At 66.9% G+C, this 16,409-nt stretch overlaps 1 protein-coding gene across 2 annotated transcripts in view; it reads left to right on the top strand.

The window, feature by feature from the left end:
- LOC138822738 (fibulin-2-like) overlaps positions 1 to 16,075 on the top strand; it is a 44,980-nt gene extending 28,905 nt beyond the window's left edge. Inside the window, exons 6-18 of one of the 2 annotated variants that reach the window (XM_070015656.1) lie at positions 74 to 283; positions 602 to 715; positions 1,022 to 1,123; positions 2,666 to 2,806; positions 5,493 to 5,627; positions 7,877 to 8,014; positions 9,483 to 9,626; positions 9,729 to 9,857; positions 10,457 to 10,582; positions 12,614 to 12,730; positions 13,187 to 13,315; positions 13,964 to 14,087; positions 15,320 to 16,075. In XM_070015656.1, coding sequence (XP_069871757.1) covers positions 74 to 283; positions 602 to 715; positions 1,022 to 1,123; positions 2,666 to 2,806; positions 5,493 to 5,627; positions 7,877 to 8,014; positions 9,483 to 9,626; positions 9,729 to 9,857; positions 10,457 to 10,582; positions 12,614 to 12,730; positions 13,187 to 13,315; positions 13,964 to 14,087; positions 15,320 to 15,677 — 1,967 coding nt within the window. In that variant the 3' untranslated portion in view covers positions 15,678 to 16,075. The remainder of the gene's footprint in view (positions 1 to 73; positions 284 to 601; positions 716 to 1,021; positions 1,124 to 2,665; positions 2,807 to 5,492; positions 5,628 to 7,876; positions 8,015 to 9,482; positions 9,627 to 9,728; positions 9,858 to 10,456; positions 10,583 to 12,613; positions 12,731 to 13,186; positions 13,316 to 13,963; positions 14,088 to 15,319) is intronic. The other variant, XM_070015657.1, reaches the window with a different exon arrangement.
- The last annotated feature ends 334 nt before the right edge of the window (positions 16,076 to 16,409 follow it).

Here is a 16,409-nt window from a genome sequence, read left to right as displayed (position 1 = left end):
TCATGGGGCTTGTGCACTCTACCACCGGTTCTGGCCAACCTGGCTCCGTCCTGGCTGCTGACCGCCACTGCAGTTTCAGAGGCGGAGGTGGTGAGCCGCGAGGCCCTGACACTGGGCACAGAGGCTGAGCTGCCCAACAGCCTGCCCGGCGATGACCAGGATGAGTGCCTGCTGCTCCCCGGAGAGCTGTGCCAGCACCTGTGCATCAACACCGTGGGCTCCTACCGCTGTGCCTGCTTTCCTGGCTTCTCGCTGCAGGACGATGGCCGCTCCTGCCTTCCAGGTGAGGGGAGGGGCTGTGCTGCCCGCGGTGGGGATGGGGATGTGCTCTGCTAAAGGCACGGAGCCCTGGGAATGCTGGCGGCTCTGTCCCGGAGCTCCCCCTGCTGGGCTGCCCAGGATGGAGTCATTGTTGGTGTGGACTTTTCTCTCCTCCACCCCTCTCCGACCCACCTAGCTGGGAGATGATTCTTGCCTGAGCTACTCTGCAGTCTGAGCCTCAGTTTCTCCTGTAAGATGGGGGTGGGGGACGGTGTGGTACCCAGGCGTGAGAAGGCCTGGTGGAGGATGGGAGCCTCCCCTTACTGTCTGCCCATGCCAGATGGAGAACCCCGGCAGCCGGACGTGGCGCCAGAGCCTGCACCCAGGCCAGAGCCGGCCCCCGCGGCCTCCAATTCCATCCCCATGCCGGTGCCACAGCCCAACACCTGCAAAGGTGAGTGGAGGGGCGTCCTCCACGGGGTGCTGGGCTCCAGCACGGCCCTGGACCAGCTGGGGCTGGGGGCCAGCTGTGTGGCCCAGGCCACGGCGGGGGAGGGGCATCCTCCACGGGGTGCTGGGCTCGGCACGGCCCCGGCCCCACTGGGGCTGGGGGCCAGCTGTGTGACCCAGGCCACGGCGGGGGAGGGGCGTCCTCCACGGGGTGCTGGGCTCCAGCACGGCCCCGGCCCCTCTGGGGCTGGGGGCCAGCTGTGTGGCCCAGGCCACGGCGGGGCCTCTGACCGCCTGTGGTTCCCCCCAGACAACGGGCCCTGCAGGCAGGTGTGCAGAATCATCGGGGGCTCCGCCATGTGCTCCTGCTTCCCGGGCTATGCCATTATGGCGGATGGTGTGTCCTGTGAAGGTGAGGACTCTGGGCCCCCCTCACGCACGCAAACCCGGCCGACCTGGGGTGGGGCTTCAGTCGGGCGGTCAGGTGGTCAGGACCCAGACTCACCGTGTGTGTGGTCTGGCTGCTGTGGTGGAGCCCAGAGGAGCCACCTACATGCTTGCCACGGATTGCTCAGCTGTGTCCCAAGCAGTTTCTCAAGCTTGGACAGGAATGCAGGTCACCTGCAGATCTGGCCACACATATCCATTGTGACTGCCTCCCGTGCCCCAGGAGGCCCAGCCGGGCCTGCGAGTTCCTCCCTTCCTTCCTTCCTTCCTTCCTTCCTTCCTTCCTGTACTGGGGCTTGCACTTATAGCCTGGGTGCTGTCCCTTAGCTTTTTAGCTCAAGGCTGGCATTCTACCACTCAAACCACAGCTCCACTTCAACTTTTTGGTGGTTAATTAGAGATAAGAGTTTCCCAGACTTTCCTGCTTGGGCTGACTTTGAACCGCAATCCTCAGACCTCAGCTTCTTAAGTAGCTAGGATTGCAGATGTGAGCCACCAGGGCTCCCAACCAGGACTCCGTGGCTCTCTTTGGCCACACTTGCCTGTGAGGCCGTCCCTGTCCCCTGTCTGTGTGGCCAGGCTGCTCAGCCCTGGGTGAGCCCTGGGTGGAGGAAGGGCAGGAGGAGCCGATGTGGTCACATGACAGCTGCACCCCGCAGCGGCCCTCCCTCTCGCCTGCGCACCCAGGGGGTAGTTTCAGGGATTCCAGTCAGGTGTGCCCAGGATAGTCACCTCCCTCCCAGATGCTCAAATCCACATCTTGCCCTGGACCATCCAACACCAGGGGTGCTGCAGCCCTGCCAAGGCACACACACAGTGGTGCCTGGCAGGCTTTTCTCCCCAGTGGTGGGGGCAGACGCAGGTGAAGCTGTGCCTTCTGTCCAGCTGACCACGAGGCGTGGCCAGCGTCCACTCTCTGCAAGCCACCCGTCCTCCTCCGGGGCCTGTAGTAAGAGCTGTGGGGCGCGAGCCCGCAGGAGAGCACGCACGCAGCCCTGCCCGCGGGGCAGTCCCGCTCTGCTCTGCTGTGTTTGCGATCCTCAAATGCGTTACCAACCAGGAAAAGCTCAAGAACTTCTAAACTCGTTCCAGATTCGGAGTTTCCCTGGAAACTTCCTAACACCTGCCCACCCTCCCTCCAGCTCCCTTGGTAACCCCTTCTCTCCAGCCTTGCCCCTTAATCTCGAGTTCACAACTTGGCCGCTGTGGATGGACACAGACGTAGGTGGGGGGGAGGCCGTGTCTGGTCCTGCCCACTGTGTGAGGGAGGGTGGACAGCCTGGCCTCCTGAGACTCGCTCGCCGCTCCGCATCCTTTCTGGGGGAGGGAGGGGGGCCTAGTCCTGACATGGGTGGCAGACTTGGTTCTAAGGCCTAGCTGCCCCTCAGGTGGGCTGGGAGGTCCCGGGCAGCCCGGCCCCTCCCTGCCCCACCCGAAGCTCCCCAGGCCACGCCCCTCTAACAGCCCTTCTGCTTTTCCCTCTCCCCCCCCCATTGGCTGCCACTAGACCAAGATGAGTGTCTGACGGGCGCTCATGATTGTAGCCGGCGGCAGTTCTGTGTGAACACCCTGGGATCCTTCTACTGTGTCAACCACACAGTGCTGTGTGCCGAGGGCTTTATCCTCAATGCGCACAGGAAGTGTGTGGGTAAGCGAGAGCCCCCGCTGCACCCCGCCACGGCCCGCCCTCCGCTCCACGCCAAGCCCGCCACACTGCCACAAGCTAAAGGGCCGGCCCTGTGCACGCCAGCCCAGCGACCCGTGTCCCGTGTCCCCTCCTGTCTCCACGTCTTGTCGTTTTGTCCCACCTGCTTCTCTCCGGGAGCTGCTTTTCCCAGGAGCGTGCCTGGGTGTGCGTCCTGGCTGGGCAGGGACGAGGTCAGATGGGAGCAGGGCAGCGTGAGGGGTCTGGAGGCTGGGGGGGGGGCGTGCCTGGCATCTTGTGCCTGGCAGTCCTGAGCTGTGGACAATGTCTCATCCCCGCTGTGATTTCCTCAGCCGTCCCAGGACTGTGGGGCGTAGATGGGCGGTGCGGGGCCGGAGGCACAGTGAGCCATTGGCTCACGGCTTGGTGGTCCTTAGAGGTACGTGGACCCTGGGGCGCGTGGGCAGGTGCTGGGTCCAGCTGGCTCTGGACTGGCGCGTGGCAGTGGAGCACGCCTCTCTGAGCCTCTGTGAGGGCTGGGCACCCATGCCCGGCCTGTGTGTGGCAGGGTCAGGGCTGGGAAGCAGCTATCCCGTTCTGTCTCTCTGTGTCCATGTGGGGCTCCTGTGGGCGTCTGCAGCTAGGATTCACAGCGCTCTCACCGGGGACGCCTAAGCCAGCAGGGGCCACAGGCCTGGCCCGGGGCCTCAGTAGCCTGGGAACAACAGCAGGGACAGGCAGGGGGAGGAGTCACACCAGCGTGGGGCACTCTGGGGAGGCGGGCGTTGGGCCTGACCCTGTCCAGCACGCACAGGACGCTGTGGGGCGGGCGGAGCAGCTCGGGGTGTGGGGTAGGGCCGGTGCAGGGTGCGCAGGGCATGCGGCCAGAGCCTCGTCTGTCTTCTCTGTGCTTGGGGACCATGTCCAGCCCGGACATTCCCTGCCTCCTCCATCGCTGGGCAGCCAGGCCGCTGGACCGGGCCACGCGGCCCTGCAGACATGTTTGCCCAGGCCTCAGCGGTGGGCACAACATGGCCTCCCAATGTGCTTGTGGCCGTGGGCAGCTCATCCGGGTGGGCCGGGTCTGTGTGTGCCTGTGGGGAAGGGAAAGCGGAGGCTGCCAGGCCCGCGAGCTCCTTCTCTGGGGTGCGGCGCCTGGGGGTGCGGCTGCCGGAGGCCTGGAGATCAGGCTCTCACCTGCGGGGCTGCAGCCCATTCCTGCCAGGTGCAGTGGCGTCCGTGGCAATGCCTGCGTGTCCCACACGTGTAGTCAGCCCGAAGGTGAGAGAGGAGGGCCTCACTCAGCTCGGCCACGTTCTCAGCCGTGGGGGCGCCACCTCCAGACGGCGTGGAAGGGCCCCCCCCCCGGCCCCAGTGGGTCCGTGCAAAGGACATGGACGGGATTTTGCTGTCAGCTGTGGCGCGCTGTCTGGCATGTCCCAGCAGCCCCTGAAGGGCAGCCATGAGGGGAGGGGAGGGGAGCAGAAGGGAGGGGAGGGGGGAGGGGAGCAGCTCCAGCCCCCTGGGCTCCCGCAGCTCAACGGCCGTGAATGGCCGTGAATGGCTGTCCAGGGCTCCCTGCAGACACCAGCGCGCTGCCCTCCACCCTGGCAGCTTCCCGGCTGTCTGGGCCCCCTGTGCCTGAGAGGCTGGCTTCCCTACCTGACGCGGGGTCCTGTGGGACCGTGGGGCTGCCGGTTCCCAGAGAGGCTTGGCCGTGCTCTCCCTTGTGATGGCTCCTGGGGGCCGGGGGGTGGGGGGTGGAGGGTGCTTCTGGGGCCAGCCGGGCTGGTGTGTTGTGCCGGTGCCCATTCTGCCCATTCACAGCTGTCTAGCACCCTCTGCTGCTGCAGGAGGATGAGGCCATGGCTCCGACCCCCTCCCCCCATCCTGCATCATGGCTGGGGCCACGGGCTGCTGACCTTTGCTCCCCAGCCATCCCCCTTCTCAGCTGGCCTCTCCCTCCCAGCTTCTTATCTGTGGAGGGGCTGGAGGGTGGCCCTGGCCCTGGTCTCCAGGTTGTCTCTCCCTCCAGTGACCTCAGCCCTCCGATGAGCATTTCCCCCTGGGCCTCTGCTGACCTCTGACCCTTGCACTCCCCGCCCTGGGGCTCCCGCGCCTCCCCGTGGGCCCCAGCACTGTCCCTCCTCTCAGCCCACAGTCCTGGGCTCTCGGCTCTCTCCCCGGCCCTCACCTCCTCTGCCGATGCAGCTTGGTTCTGGCTTTCCAGTGCATCCACGGCCTCACACTGCACCTCCAGCCGCCGCCCTCTCCTGCCTGCCCATCTCCTTCCCCCCGGTCCTTCCCCAGCCCGGAACCTTCTGTGGCTCCCGTCCTGCACCCTGGCCCGGCCTCGCTCACGTTCTCCCTTCTCACCCTCGGCCACACCTGCGGGTCTCCCACGCCGTCCTCTGCTTGGACTGTGTCAGCCCTTCAACTTCTTGCTCCGAGGTCCTTCTGAGATCAGCCCGGCTCAGCCCAGCGTCTGCTGGCGCCCTCTCCCGCATCCTGCACTGGCCTCACCGTCCTCCCCAGCCGTGCTGCCTCTAGGGGGCTCCGTCCACTCCCCGCCCCTCTGGTGCTTGGCCCGTGGCAAGGCCGGGCAGCGCCATGGAGGGAGGGGCCGTGGAGACGCAGGCCCGGGCTCTGGAGGGGTCCGGCTCTGACGGCCGCCCCGTCCTCCCCGCAGACATCAACGAGTGTGTGACAGACCTGCACACGTGCAGCCGCGGCCAGCACTGCCTGAACACCGTGGGCTCCTTCCGCTGCTACCAGGAGCTCACCTGCGAGCCGGGCTACGAGTTCAAGGAAGGAGAGTGCTCAGGTGAGGCGCCACTCCCAGTCAGCCCCACCCTGGCCACGCCGGCCACACTGAAGCCCGGCCCACGCTGCCACACTGCCCACGCTGCCCACACTGGCTTCCTGCCCTGGAGGATGAGCAGCTGGCTCTGAGTGTCCTGCCCCTGGGTGGTAGGTTGGGTAGGAGTGGGGGTTGGCTAGGAGCGGGGGTTGGGTTGAAGAGGGGGTTGGGTAGGACTGGGGGTTGGGTAGGAGGGGGAGCTGGGTAGGAGCGGGGGGGGGTTGGGTAGGAGTGGGGGGGTTGGGTAGGAGTGGGGGGGTTGGGTAGGAGCGGGGGAGTCCCAGGCAGGAGTGGGGGGGACCAGGGCGTGGCCCCCTGCTGACAGCTGGGTGCCACTCAGTCCTTCCCCATGCCTCTGTCTCCCTGTTGGCACACGAGGCGGGGTCCCAGGGAAGAGCGCTTCTGTCTCTTTCACTGGAAAGTTCCAGCCTTCTAAGGAGAGGTGAAGCTGTCGGCTATTTCACCAAGCACTTTCTGAGCTGCTTTTATGTGCCTGGCAGGGTGCTGGGTGCCAGGGGTGCGGGTGGGGGTCCCGTGTCTGAGCTGTGTAGGGGTGCGGGCGGGGGTCCCGTGTCTGCCCTGTGCAGGGGTGTGGGTGTGGGTCCCATCTCTGCCCTGTGCAGGGGTGCGGGCGGGGGTCCCGTGTCTGAGCTGTGCAGGGGTGTGGGTGGGGGTCCCGTGTCTGAGCTGTGTAGGGGTGTGGGCGGGGGTCCCATCTCTGCCCTGTGCAGGGGTGCGGGTGGGGTCCTGTCTCTGCCCTGTGCAGGGGTGTGGGCGGGGTCCCGTCTCTGCCCTGTGCAGGGGTGTGGGCGGGGTCCTGTCTCTGAGCTGTGCAGGGGTGCGGGCGGGGGTCCCGTGTCTGAGCTGTGCAGGGGTGCGGGTGGGGTCCCGTCTCTGCCCTGTGCAGGGGTGTGGGTGGGGGTCCCGTGTCTGAGCTGTGCAGGGGTGTGGGTGGGGGTCCCGTGTCTGAGCTGTGCAGGGGTGTGGGTGGGGGTCCCGTGTCTGAGCTGTGTAGGGGTGCAGGTGGGGGTCCCGTGTCTGAGCTGTGCAGGGGTGCGGGTGGGGTCCTGTCTCTGAGCTGTGCAGGGGTGCGGGCGGGGGTCCCGTGTCTGAGCTGTGCAGGGGTGTGGGCGGGGGTCCTGTCTCTGAGCTATGCAGGGGTGTGGGCGGGGGTCCCGTGTCTGAGCTGTGCAGGGGTGTGGGCGGGGGTCCTGTCTCTGAGCTATGCAGGGGTGTGGGCGGGGGTCCCGTGTCTGAGCTGTGCAGGGGTGCGGGCGGGGGTCCCGTGTCTGAGCTGTGCAGGGGTGCGGGCGGGGGTCGCGTGTCTGAGCTATGCAGGGGTGTGGGCAGGGGTCCTGTGTCTGAGCTGTGCAGGGGTGCGGGCGGGGGTCCCGTGTCTGAGCTGTGCAGGGGTGCGGGCGGGGGTCCCGTCTCTGCCCTGTGCAGGGGTGTGGGTGGGGGTCCCGTGTCTGAGCTGTGCAGGGGTGTGGGTGGGGTCCTGTCTCTGAGCTGTGCAGGGGTGTGGGCGGGGGTCCCGTGTCTGAGCTGTGCAGGGGTGCAGGTGGGGGTCCCGTGTCTGAGCTGTGCAGGGGTGCAGGTGGGGGTCCCGTGTCTGAGCTGTGCAGGGGTGTGGGCAGGGGTCCCGTGTCTGAGCTGTGCAGGGGTGTGGGCAGGGGTTCCGTGTCTGAGCTGTGCAGGGGTGTGGGCGGGGGTCCTGTCTCTGCCCTGTGCAGGGGCGCAGGGCATTCACAGCAGGGTGGCAGTGGCTGTGGCAGGGGTGTGGGGTCTAGGGAGGCTGCGGCTGCAGCCGTATGATGAGAAGCTTCTGGGAAGGCCGTTGAGGCATGTGGGGCGGGGGAGGGGAGTGTACGCTGGGGCCTGTGGGCGCTGCCTGCCAAGCTGAGCCCGCGCCCCAGCGGCGGGTGCTGGCCCCACATCCGTCTGCGCCCTCCAGGGTTGGACAGCGAGTGGCGTGCGTCCCTGGCCCGGCTCCGCCGAGGCCCAGGCCTGCTTGTGCCCCCATTTCCCTCGTACCTTGCCATTCTGCGGGCCGGCTGGGCACCGCGTGTCTCCCCGTGGATGTTGGGGACCCCACCCCCTCCCACACGACACGCGGAGTCCTCTGAGACACGGGGACCGCGCGGGCTGCGCGGGGAGCGGGCGGGGCTGCTGCATGTCCACTCGCCGCCGACCCCCCCCCCCCGTGTGTGCAGACGTGGACGAGTGTGCAGCAGGCACGCACAACTGCCAAGCCGGCTTCTCGTGCCAGAACACCGAGGGCTCCTTCTACTGCCAGGCCCGCCAGCGCTGCATGGACGGCTTCCTGCTGGACCCCGAGGGCAACTGCGTGGGTGAGCGGCGCTCCCGGGGCGGCGGGGGCGCTGCGGGCTGGGGCCGGGCGCCCTGCCTGCAGGGGCCCACGCGTGGCTGCAGCGAGAGTCCTTCCCAGAAGCCTCACCAGGAAAGCGGCTCCACGTGCCCTCCACGGAGTTCCTCCATGTGTGGCTAGACCCGGGATGCATGACCGATAGAGAGTGAGGGGCGTGGACGGGGGTGGACGGCCACGTGACACCAAACACAAATGTCACAGTGCACAAATGCCCATAAAGTCTTTGCAACCTTCGTTGTCAGAGTTAGAGGAGCCTTCTGGAGCAGTCCACGCTGGGCTCCGGGGTCAGAGTTAGAGGAGCCTTCTGGAACAGTCCACGCTGGGCTCCTGGGTCAGAGTTAGAGGAGCCTTCTGGAACAGTCCACGCTGGGCTCCGGGGTCAGAGTTAGAGGAGCCTTCGGGCACAGTCCACGCTGGGCTCCTGGGCTGAGGCTGCAGGTGTAACCTCGCCGTTCCTGGAGCGTCCAAGGCCCAGCCCTGGCCTCCACTTCCTCGCCTCCTCCACAAAGCCCGGGCTCAGCCCTGCAGCCGGGCCTGCGTTTCCGGAGCAGCCGGTCTTCACAGGGCACTGGTGGCCCCTGGGCCGTCATGTGTGTGTGTGTGTGTGTGTGTGTGTGTGTGTGTGTCAGGGCAGTGGTACAGAGGAGGAGGTGGGGAACGGCGCTGCAGGGACGGACACTGGGGTGGACAGGACAAGGGGCGTGCCTGCAAGATGGGGTCTGGGCGTGGAGGACTCTGATTGAAGGCAGAGCCCTTCCCCCCACCCCCAGCCACCCCCTCTGTATCCCACTCACTGACTCCCCTAGGAGTCAGCCCCTAAGGACTGAGGGTCCCCATCGTTTCCCCGGGACCTCTCCTCCTGCCCAGGCCTAGGCCGGGTGTGGCAGCGGCTTCGTGACTTGGAACAGCTTCCTGGTGACTTGCTTGTAGACAGTGTCTCCTGAGCACAAGTACTCTAATAAGTGATAAGATACTCAGGGGATAAATTGTGACCGCAGAGACCATCCTCCTGGGCTTGTTCAGGACTGAGAAGGCAAGCCAGCCTGCCACGTGGACACTAGGGAGCAGTAGTGTGCCAGGGAAGCAGGCCGTGTGCGCAAAGGCCCCGGGGTAGCATTGTAGGCTGCAAGGCAGACAGCGGGACTGGACGGAGTATGTGCAGGCGTGCTGGGGAGTGGGGTGGGCTGTCAGGTCCCGTACTCTCTGTAAGATGGGCAGCCTGTGGCGGAAGTGTGGCTGGCCCGTTATCCCAGACCTGGGCCTTGGACACCCTGTAGGGGTCTGGGGTGGACCCCTCGGGGGCGGGGCACTCTAGCATTGCTGTCCTGTCTGGAGCTGGTCCGAGCCCCCTACTGTCCAGTCTCCCGGCGTGGCCCTGAGTCAGATGCCCAGGCCTGGGAGGGCAGTGCTGGACTCCCTCCCCTCCGCAGACATCAACGAGTGCACGTCCCTCTCCGCGCCGTGCCGCCCGGGCTTCAGCTGCATCAACACCGTGGGCTCCTACACGTGCCAGAGGAGCCCGCTGGCCTGCCGGCGGGGCTACCACGCCAGCGAGGACGGCTCCCAGTGCGTGGGTAAGGCCTCTCCCCGCGCCCGCTCGGCCACCTGGCTCCCTGCCTGCGGGGCCGGGGGGGGGGTGCCCGGGACTCAGGGTGCTCCGCTTGCCCGCCCCGCAGACGTGAACGAGTGTGAGACGGGTGTGCACCGCTGCGGTGAGGGCCAGCTGTGCCACAACCTCCCAGGCTCCTATCGCTGCGACTGCAAGGCCGGCTTCCAGCGCGACGCCTTCGGCCGGGCCTGCATCGGTAGGCAGCGCCAGGGTCAGGATCTCCGGGGAGCAGGGGGCCGCCCCTCCGCGCCCGCCCCCCGCGCCCCTCCACGCCCGCCCCCCGCGCCCCTCCACGCCCACCCCCCGCGCCCCTCCGCGCCCCCGGCAACCCCCCGCACCCTCTGCGCCCCCCGTGCCCCTCCACGCCCCCTGCGCCCCTCCGCACCCCTGGCAACCCCCCGTGCCCCCCGCGCCTCTCCGCGCCCCCAGCGCCCCCAGCGCCCCCCCCCGCGCCCCGGCGCCCCTCTGCCCTCCTCTGCCCGCCTCCGCCCTCCTGCCCTGTCTGCCCCTGCCCAGGCCGTCTCCTCTCACCTCCTCTGCCTGGCCTTCCTTGATCCTCCAGCCTCCGCCCCTGGGCCTCCAGCCTCGGCCCTCGCCACCCGTGCGCCTCGCCCTCCTGCCTCTGCCCGCCTCCGCCCGTGCCCTCACACCTGCCGCCACGATGCCTCCCCACCCTCCCTTCCCGGCCCCGTCTCTCCCTCCCAGCCCTTGTAGCTCCTGGGGGCTAAGCGAGCCAGCTTGGGGCCGCCTGCTCACAGGCTGTGCCCCCTGGTCCTCCCGCCCCCTCCCCTGCAGACGTGAACGAGTGCTGGGCCTCGCCGGGCCGCCTCTGCCAGCACACGTGCGAGAACACGCCGGGCTCCTACCGCTGCTCCTGCGCGGCCGGCTTCGTGCTGGCCGCTGATGGCAAGCACTGCGAAGGTACCGCACCCGCCCCGGCCCCTCCGCCTGCCACACCCGGCCTGGCCCCTCCCGCCTGCCGCCCCGCCCCGGTCTCTCCCACCTACTGCACCCGGCCCTGGCCCCTCCCGCCTGCCGCACCGGCCTGGCCCCTCCGCCTGCCCCTCTTGGGCGGCGGGTGTCGCAGGCAGGGGGCACGCAGGCAGAGGGGGCAGGCAGGGATAAACCGGACACGGGGTGTGATGGGTCTGGCCTTCCGGAAGCCAGCCATTTCAGTCACTCCTCCACCCAGCCGCTCTCTGCACGCAGCTGATGGATGGAAGCGTTTGACGACTCAGTGCGCTAAAGCCAGCACGCGTGGACCGGCCCGGCCACGGCCCGCGGCCGCTGTGGGACCGACGCACCGTCCAGTCCTCGCCCGCCGGGGGGCGCCGGCACGTTCGGGTCGGGTCTGCCGGAGACGGGTGGGGCCAGGCCAGACCCAGCCGGGCACCTGAGTCTCCTGGCTGTTGGCCTGGCGCTGTCTTCCCTCCCCTGCTGGCCCGGCTCCTCACCTCCTGCCCTCCGTGAGCAACAGGCTCGCCTTCCAGAACTAGCACTACGCGGGCCAGGGCAGGACGCGCAGAGGGGGTCCCAGCCTCACCCACTCATCCACTCACTGCCCATTCTGAGGGCACGCCTCAAGGCTCCGAGACACCACCCAGGCCGCTCACCTCGGCGACAGCTCCTGAACCACACCCTCTTTTTAATTTTTATTATCAAAGTGACCACACAGAGGTGTGGCAGTGACAAGGTCAGGCAGAGGCGTGACAGTGAAGGGCAGGTGCAGAGGTGTGACAGTGACAAGGTCAGACAGAGGCGTGACAGTGACAAGGGCAGGTGCAGAGGTGTGACAGTGACAAGGTCAGACAGAGGCGTGACAGTGACAAGGTCAGGCAGAGGTGTGACAGTGACAAGGTCAGACAGGTGTGACAGTGACAAGGTCAGACAGAGGTATGACAGTGACAAGGTCAGGCAGAGGTGTGACAGTGACAAGGTCAGACAGAGGCGTGACAGTGACAAGGTCAGCAGAGGTGTGACAGTGACAAGGTCAGACAGAGGTGTGACAGTGACAAGGTCAGGCAGAGGTGTGACAGTGACAAGGTCAGGCAGAGGTGTGACAGTGACAAGGTCAGGTAGAGGTGTGACAGTGACAAGGTCAGGCAGAGGTGTGACAGTGACAAGGTCAGGCAGAGGCGTGACAGTGGCAAGGGCAGGTGCAGAGGTGTGACAGTGACAAGGTCAGGCAGAGGCGTGACAGTGGCAAGGTCAGCAGAGGTGTGACAGTGACAAGGTCAGGCAGAGGTATGACAGTGACAAGGTCAGGCAGAGGCGTGACAGTGGCAAGGTCAGGCAGAGGTGTGACAGTGACAAGGTCAGGCAGAGGCGTGACAGTGGCAAGGGCAGGTGCAGAGGCATGGTCCCCCCTCCCGCCCCCATACCCAGTGGCTTCCTCCCCATTCACACCTTGCTCCACGTTCCTTTCATTCAGAGTGACGGCACGCACACATGCACGCACACACACACGCACGCACACACAAACGCACACACGGCTCTCCCGCCCACCCCCCCCCGTGACACATTGCTCCCGTGGTCCTGCCACCCGCGGCATGGCCGTGTGTGACTGGTATGGCTTCCCGCCCGCTTCCTCGGCACGCTGGCCCAAGTCCAGCCTGGCTCTTGGAGACACCAGGCGCCGTGCTCCCGCACAGGCCTGCTGCTCCCTCTCACACACCTCAGCCCAGGGCCCTGCAGGCAGGGGAAGCCCAGCTCTGGAAGTCTAACTAGCACCTGGATGGGCCCTGAGGGCCCCCCGTCCCGACGGGCACCGTAGGCCTGCAGCCGGCCAGCACAACACATTGCTGGGGGCCCCGCAGCCACCGCCTGGCCCTGGCCGCCCCCCCCTTTGCCGGTGCCCTGGCCCCTCCCCAGGCCGCCAGACATGCCATGGCTTCTCAAGGCAAGAAGGGACGAGCCGGAGGCCGAGCCCTGACTGCGGCGCTGTCCCCGCAGACGTGAACGAGTGCGAGAGCCAGCGCTGCAGCCAGGAGTGCGCCAACATCTACGGCTCCTACCAGTGCTACTGCCGCCAGGGCTACCAGCTGGCGGAGGACGGGCACGCCTGCACCGGTGAGCGCCGACCCCGCCCAGCCCCGAGAGAGGCACCCCTCGGCGGGGACACAGATCCCAGGGTTCCGTCCCCGGCCCACTGGTTCCTGCCCTGGGGCCTCGGGAAGACCGGCTCCGGCCCTGCCTCCGGCTGCTCCATCACCGGAGGCCCGGGCCTGACCTGTTAGTGGGTGCGGGTCCAAGTCTGGCGGTGGAGGCCCGGGCCTGACCTGTTAGTGGGTGTGGGTCCAAGTCTGGCGGTGGAGGCCCGGGCCCGTGCCAGTGCCCGCGCGGCCCCCGCGGGTGGTGGTGGACTGAGCGCTAGAGTGTGAGCCTGTGTGGCCTCGGGCTCCGTGTCTGGAGCCCTCCTGCCCTCCTTCGTCAAGTGGACGCCGGGCTCTGGCTGGGACGGGGCTGTGTTGGCCGCGCTGGCCGGGCCACGGTGCTGAGGCTCGCGGCGCTGGCCCTGTCTTCTAGACATCGACGAGTGTGCGCAGGGCGCCGGCATCCTGTGCACCTTCCGCTGCGTCAACGTGCCCGGGAGCTACCAGTGCGCATGCCCGGAGCAGGGCTACACCATGCTGGCCAACGGCCACTCCTGCAAGGGTGAGCGCAGCCGCGCCTGGCGCTGGGGGCACGGGGCCACAGAGACCGGGTCCGAGCCTGGGAGGGAAGCCGGGGCCACAGAGACCGGGTCCGAGCCTGGGAGGGAAGCCGGGGCCACAGAGACTGGGTCCGAGTCTGGGAGGGAAGCCGCAGTCTGCTGCTTTGCGTGGACTGTTCCGGGAGTGGCCTGGGCTCTGGACGTGGTCCTGTGAGCTGGCAGGGACACCGTGGGGGGACAGCGGGGACGGGGGCTGGGCTGCGAGGCGTGAGGAGCCCCCGGGGGTGCTGGTCACACCCAGGCTGCAGGAAGGCGCGTGTGTGGAAGGAGGTGCACCCTGCAGGGCGAGGGGCTGCGGGTGTGAGCTGCTCCAGGCACAGGGGGCTCCGACTGCTGGGGCAGCGCAGGGGGCAGCGCAGGGCGACGGGGGGGGGGGCGGGTAGGGGCCGGCCTGGCCCAGCGGCCTGGGTTCCACATGAACTGAGCCCAGGGCCATTTGCATTTTTAAACAAAGGCTGGAGACAGGTGTGTGGGGCACAGGGTGGCCCGTGAGCCGTGTTCCCACAGGGGCTCAGGCAGCCCTGGGCCCCAGGCCTCGGGCCTGGCGGGGGTGCGGCGGGGACCCCTCGCAGCTCTGTCCCCTCTCTCAGACCTGGACGAGTGTGCCCTGGGCACCCACAACTGCTCTGCGGACCAGACCTGCCACAACCTCCAGGGCAGCTTCCGCTGCCTGCGCTTCGAGTGTCCCCCCAACTACGCCCGAGTCTCTGAGACGTGAGTGACCTGGCCCCGAGACCGGAGCCTTGCCCTGGCCAGAAGCACGCGGCGGGGCGGGGCGGGTGGCAGGCAGGCAGGGTGCCCCTCCCCCGCCAGGCCCAGGGCCCCCAAGCCAAGGCCCCGCCACACCAAAGCCGACGCCCGCACCTGGCGGACGGTCCGGCACGAGGAGAGGACTCAGGCCTCTCTCCACCCCTGTCCCACACACACAGGTGACACCCATCCGTCACTGCCAATACCTTCCTCCAACCCGCTCCACGGCACCGGCTCCGGCGGCCCGGGCAGCCGTGTTGTGTGGTGCGTGGTGCGTGGCGCGTGGCACGTGGCGTGTGGTGCGGCTCAGGGGCTCCCGAGGCCGCAGCCAAGTGGTCCCATCCCCCAGCCATCTCCGTGGGCGCTGGGGTCCCCACACCTCCCACAAGGCTCTCAGCACCGCCCCCCCGGGCTGTGCTGGGGTCCAGCCCGAGGGCTGTCATCGGGAGAGAGGGTGACTAAGTACACGGGGTGACCGACCACCACTGCGGCCGCCCTGCAGCAGCCACATGGCCCGCGCCTGACGGGGGGGGGGGGAGAGGCATGGCTGCCAACAAAGGTATGCCAGGAGGGAGGGGGGAGAGGGAGAGGGAGGAAGGGAGGAAGAACAGATTGAGGAAGGGAAGAAGGAAGGGAAGGAGGAAGGAAGGGAGAGAAGGAAAGGAAGGAAGGAAGGAAGGAAGGAAGGAAGGAAGGAAGGAAGGAAGGAAGGAAGGAAGGAAGGAAGGAAGGGAAGGAGGAAGAAATAAAGGAAAGGAAGGAAGGGTGGGAAGAAGGGAGGAGGGAAAGGAAGGAAGGAAGAAAGAAAGAAAGGGAAAGGAAGAAAGGGAGAGAGGAGGGGAAGGAAGGAAGGAAGGGAAAGGGAGAAAGGAAAGGAAGGGGGAAGGAAGGGAAAGGAAGAAAGGAAGGAGAAAGAGAAAGGAAGGAAAGAAAGAAAGGAAGGAGGGAAGGAAGGGAAAGAAAGGAAGGAAGGGAGGAGGGAAGGTGGGAAGGAAGGAGGCTGGATGTGTAAAAACTGCTAACAACCCTGGCCATCGCCTCCAGGTGGCGGTTCACCACTCACAAAGGGGGAGACTGAGGCAGCGTGCGTCACTGGCCGCTAGGCGCAGAGCTGGCCCTTGAGGCTGGCCGGGGTCGGCGGTGGCCGACAGGAGGCTGGGGGGGGGCTGGCCGCCGACCGCCCTCCGTTCCCGCAGGAAATGCGAGCGCACCACGTGCCAGGACATCGCCGAGTGCCAGAGCTCCCCGGCACGCATCACCTACTACCAGCTGAACTTCCAGACGGGCCTGCCGGTGCCCGCGCACATCTTCCGCATCGGCCCCGCGCCGGCCTTCGTGGGCGACACCATCTCCCTGACCATCACCAAGGGCAACGAGGGGGCCTACTTCGGCACGCGCCGCCTCAACCCCTACACGGGCGTGGTCTCCCTGCAGCGGCCGGTGCTGGAGCCCCGGGACTTCGCCCTGGACGTGGAGATGAGGCTGTGGCGACAGGGCTCCATCACCACCTTCCTGGCCAAGATGCACATTTTCTTCACCACGTTGGCCCCATGAGGCGCAGAGCCGGCCGGGCCTGCCGGGTCCGCCCGTGTGCTCCACCGGGGGGCGCCCGGCGCCCTTGGGGTGTGCTGTGGTTCTAGCTAACTTTGTAACTTAAATTAATTTTGCTACCTTGATCGCCCTTGGGTCTCCTCTGCCCCCCAGGGAGGGGGGTCACCCCAGAGGTCACCGGAAGGCTGGATGATGCTCTGGGGATCAGACGCAGCAGCCACGGCAGGAGTCTGGACGCCACCGGTGACCCGTCCCTGCAGCTGACGGTCCATCCCGAGCCTCTGGGATTAGTGCTTGCCTTACATCATTCTGAGGTTTTCTCTTGTTTAATGATAAGGGTAATACACATTCACTGTTGTTGTTGTTTTAATGTAAGAAATTAAACGATCTGTGTCTCCTTTTGTGAGGCATTGGCGTTGGAGTCTGACGACGGATCTGAGGGCCACGGGGGGCCCAGCCTCGGTGATCTGTCAGCTTGCCGGGCTCGGGCTCTCCTTCCTTGAAGTCTCACTGTGGTGCCAAGGCCAGGGTCCTCCGTCTCTCCACTTCCTGCATCTCCTTCCGTGTCCTCTCCTGCCTCCTTCCCCATCTTGGACTCCATCTTGCCGCTTGCTACTTGGATGTCATCCACAACTCCAGGCCTAATCCCTATGGTTCTGAGGCCAAAGACGGTCGGGGTGGACTTGGCAGGACCAGAAAGATGTGAGCTCTTTCAGAGTTAAGTGCAGCCTTCCT

Source organism: Dipodomys merriami, unplaced genomic scaffold (assembly GCF_024711535.1).
Source record: "Dipodomys merriami isolate MVZ:Mamm:240054 unplaced genomic scaffold, mDipMer1.0.p SCAF_114, whole genome shotgun sequence".
Lineage (NCBI taxonomy): Eukaryota > Metazoa > Chordata > Mammalia > Rodentia > Heteromyidae > Dipodomys > Dipodomys merriami.
This window is presented reverse-complemented; position numbering and strand designations above follow the sequence as displayed.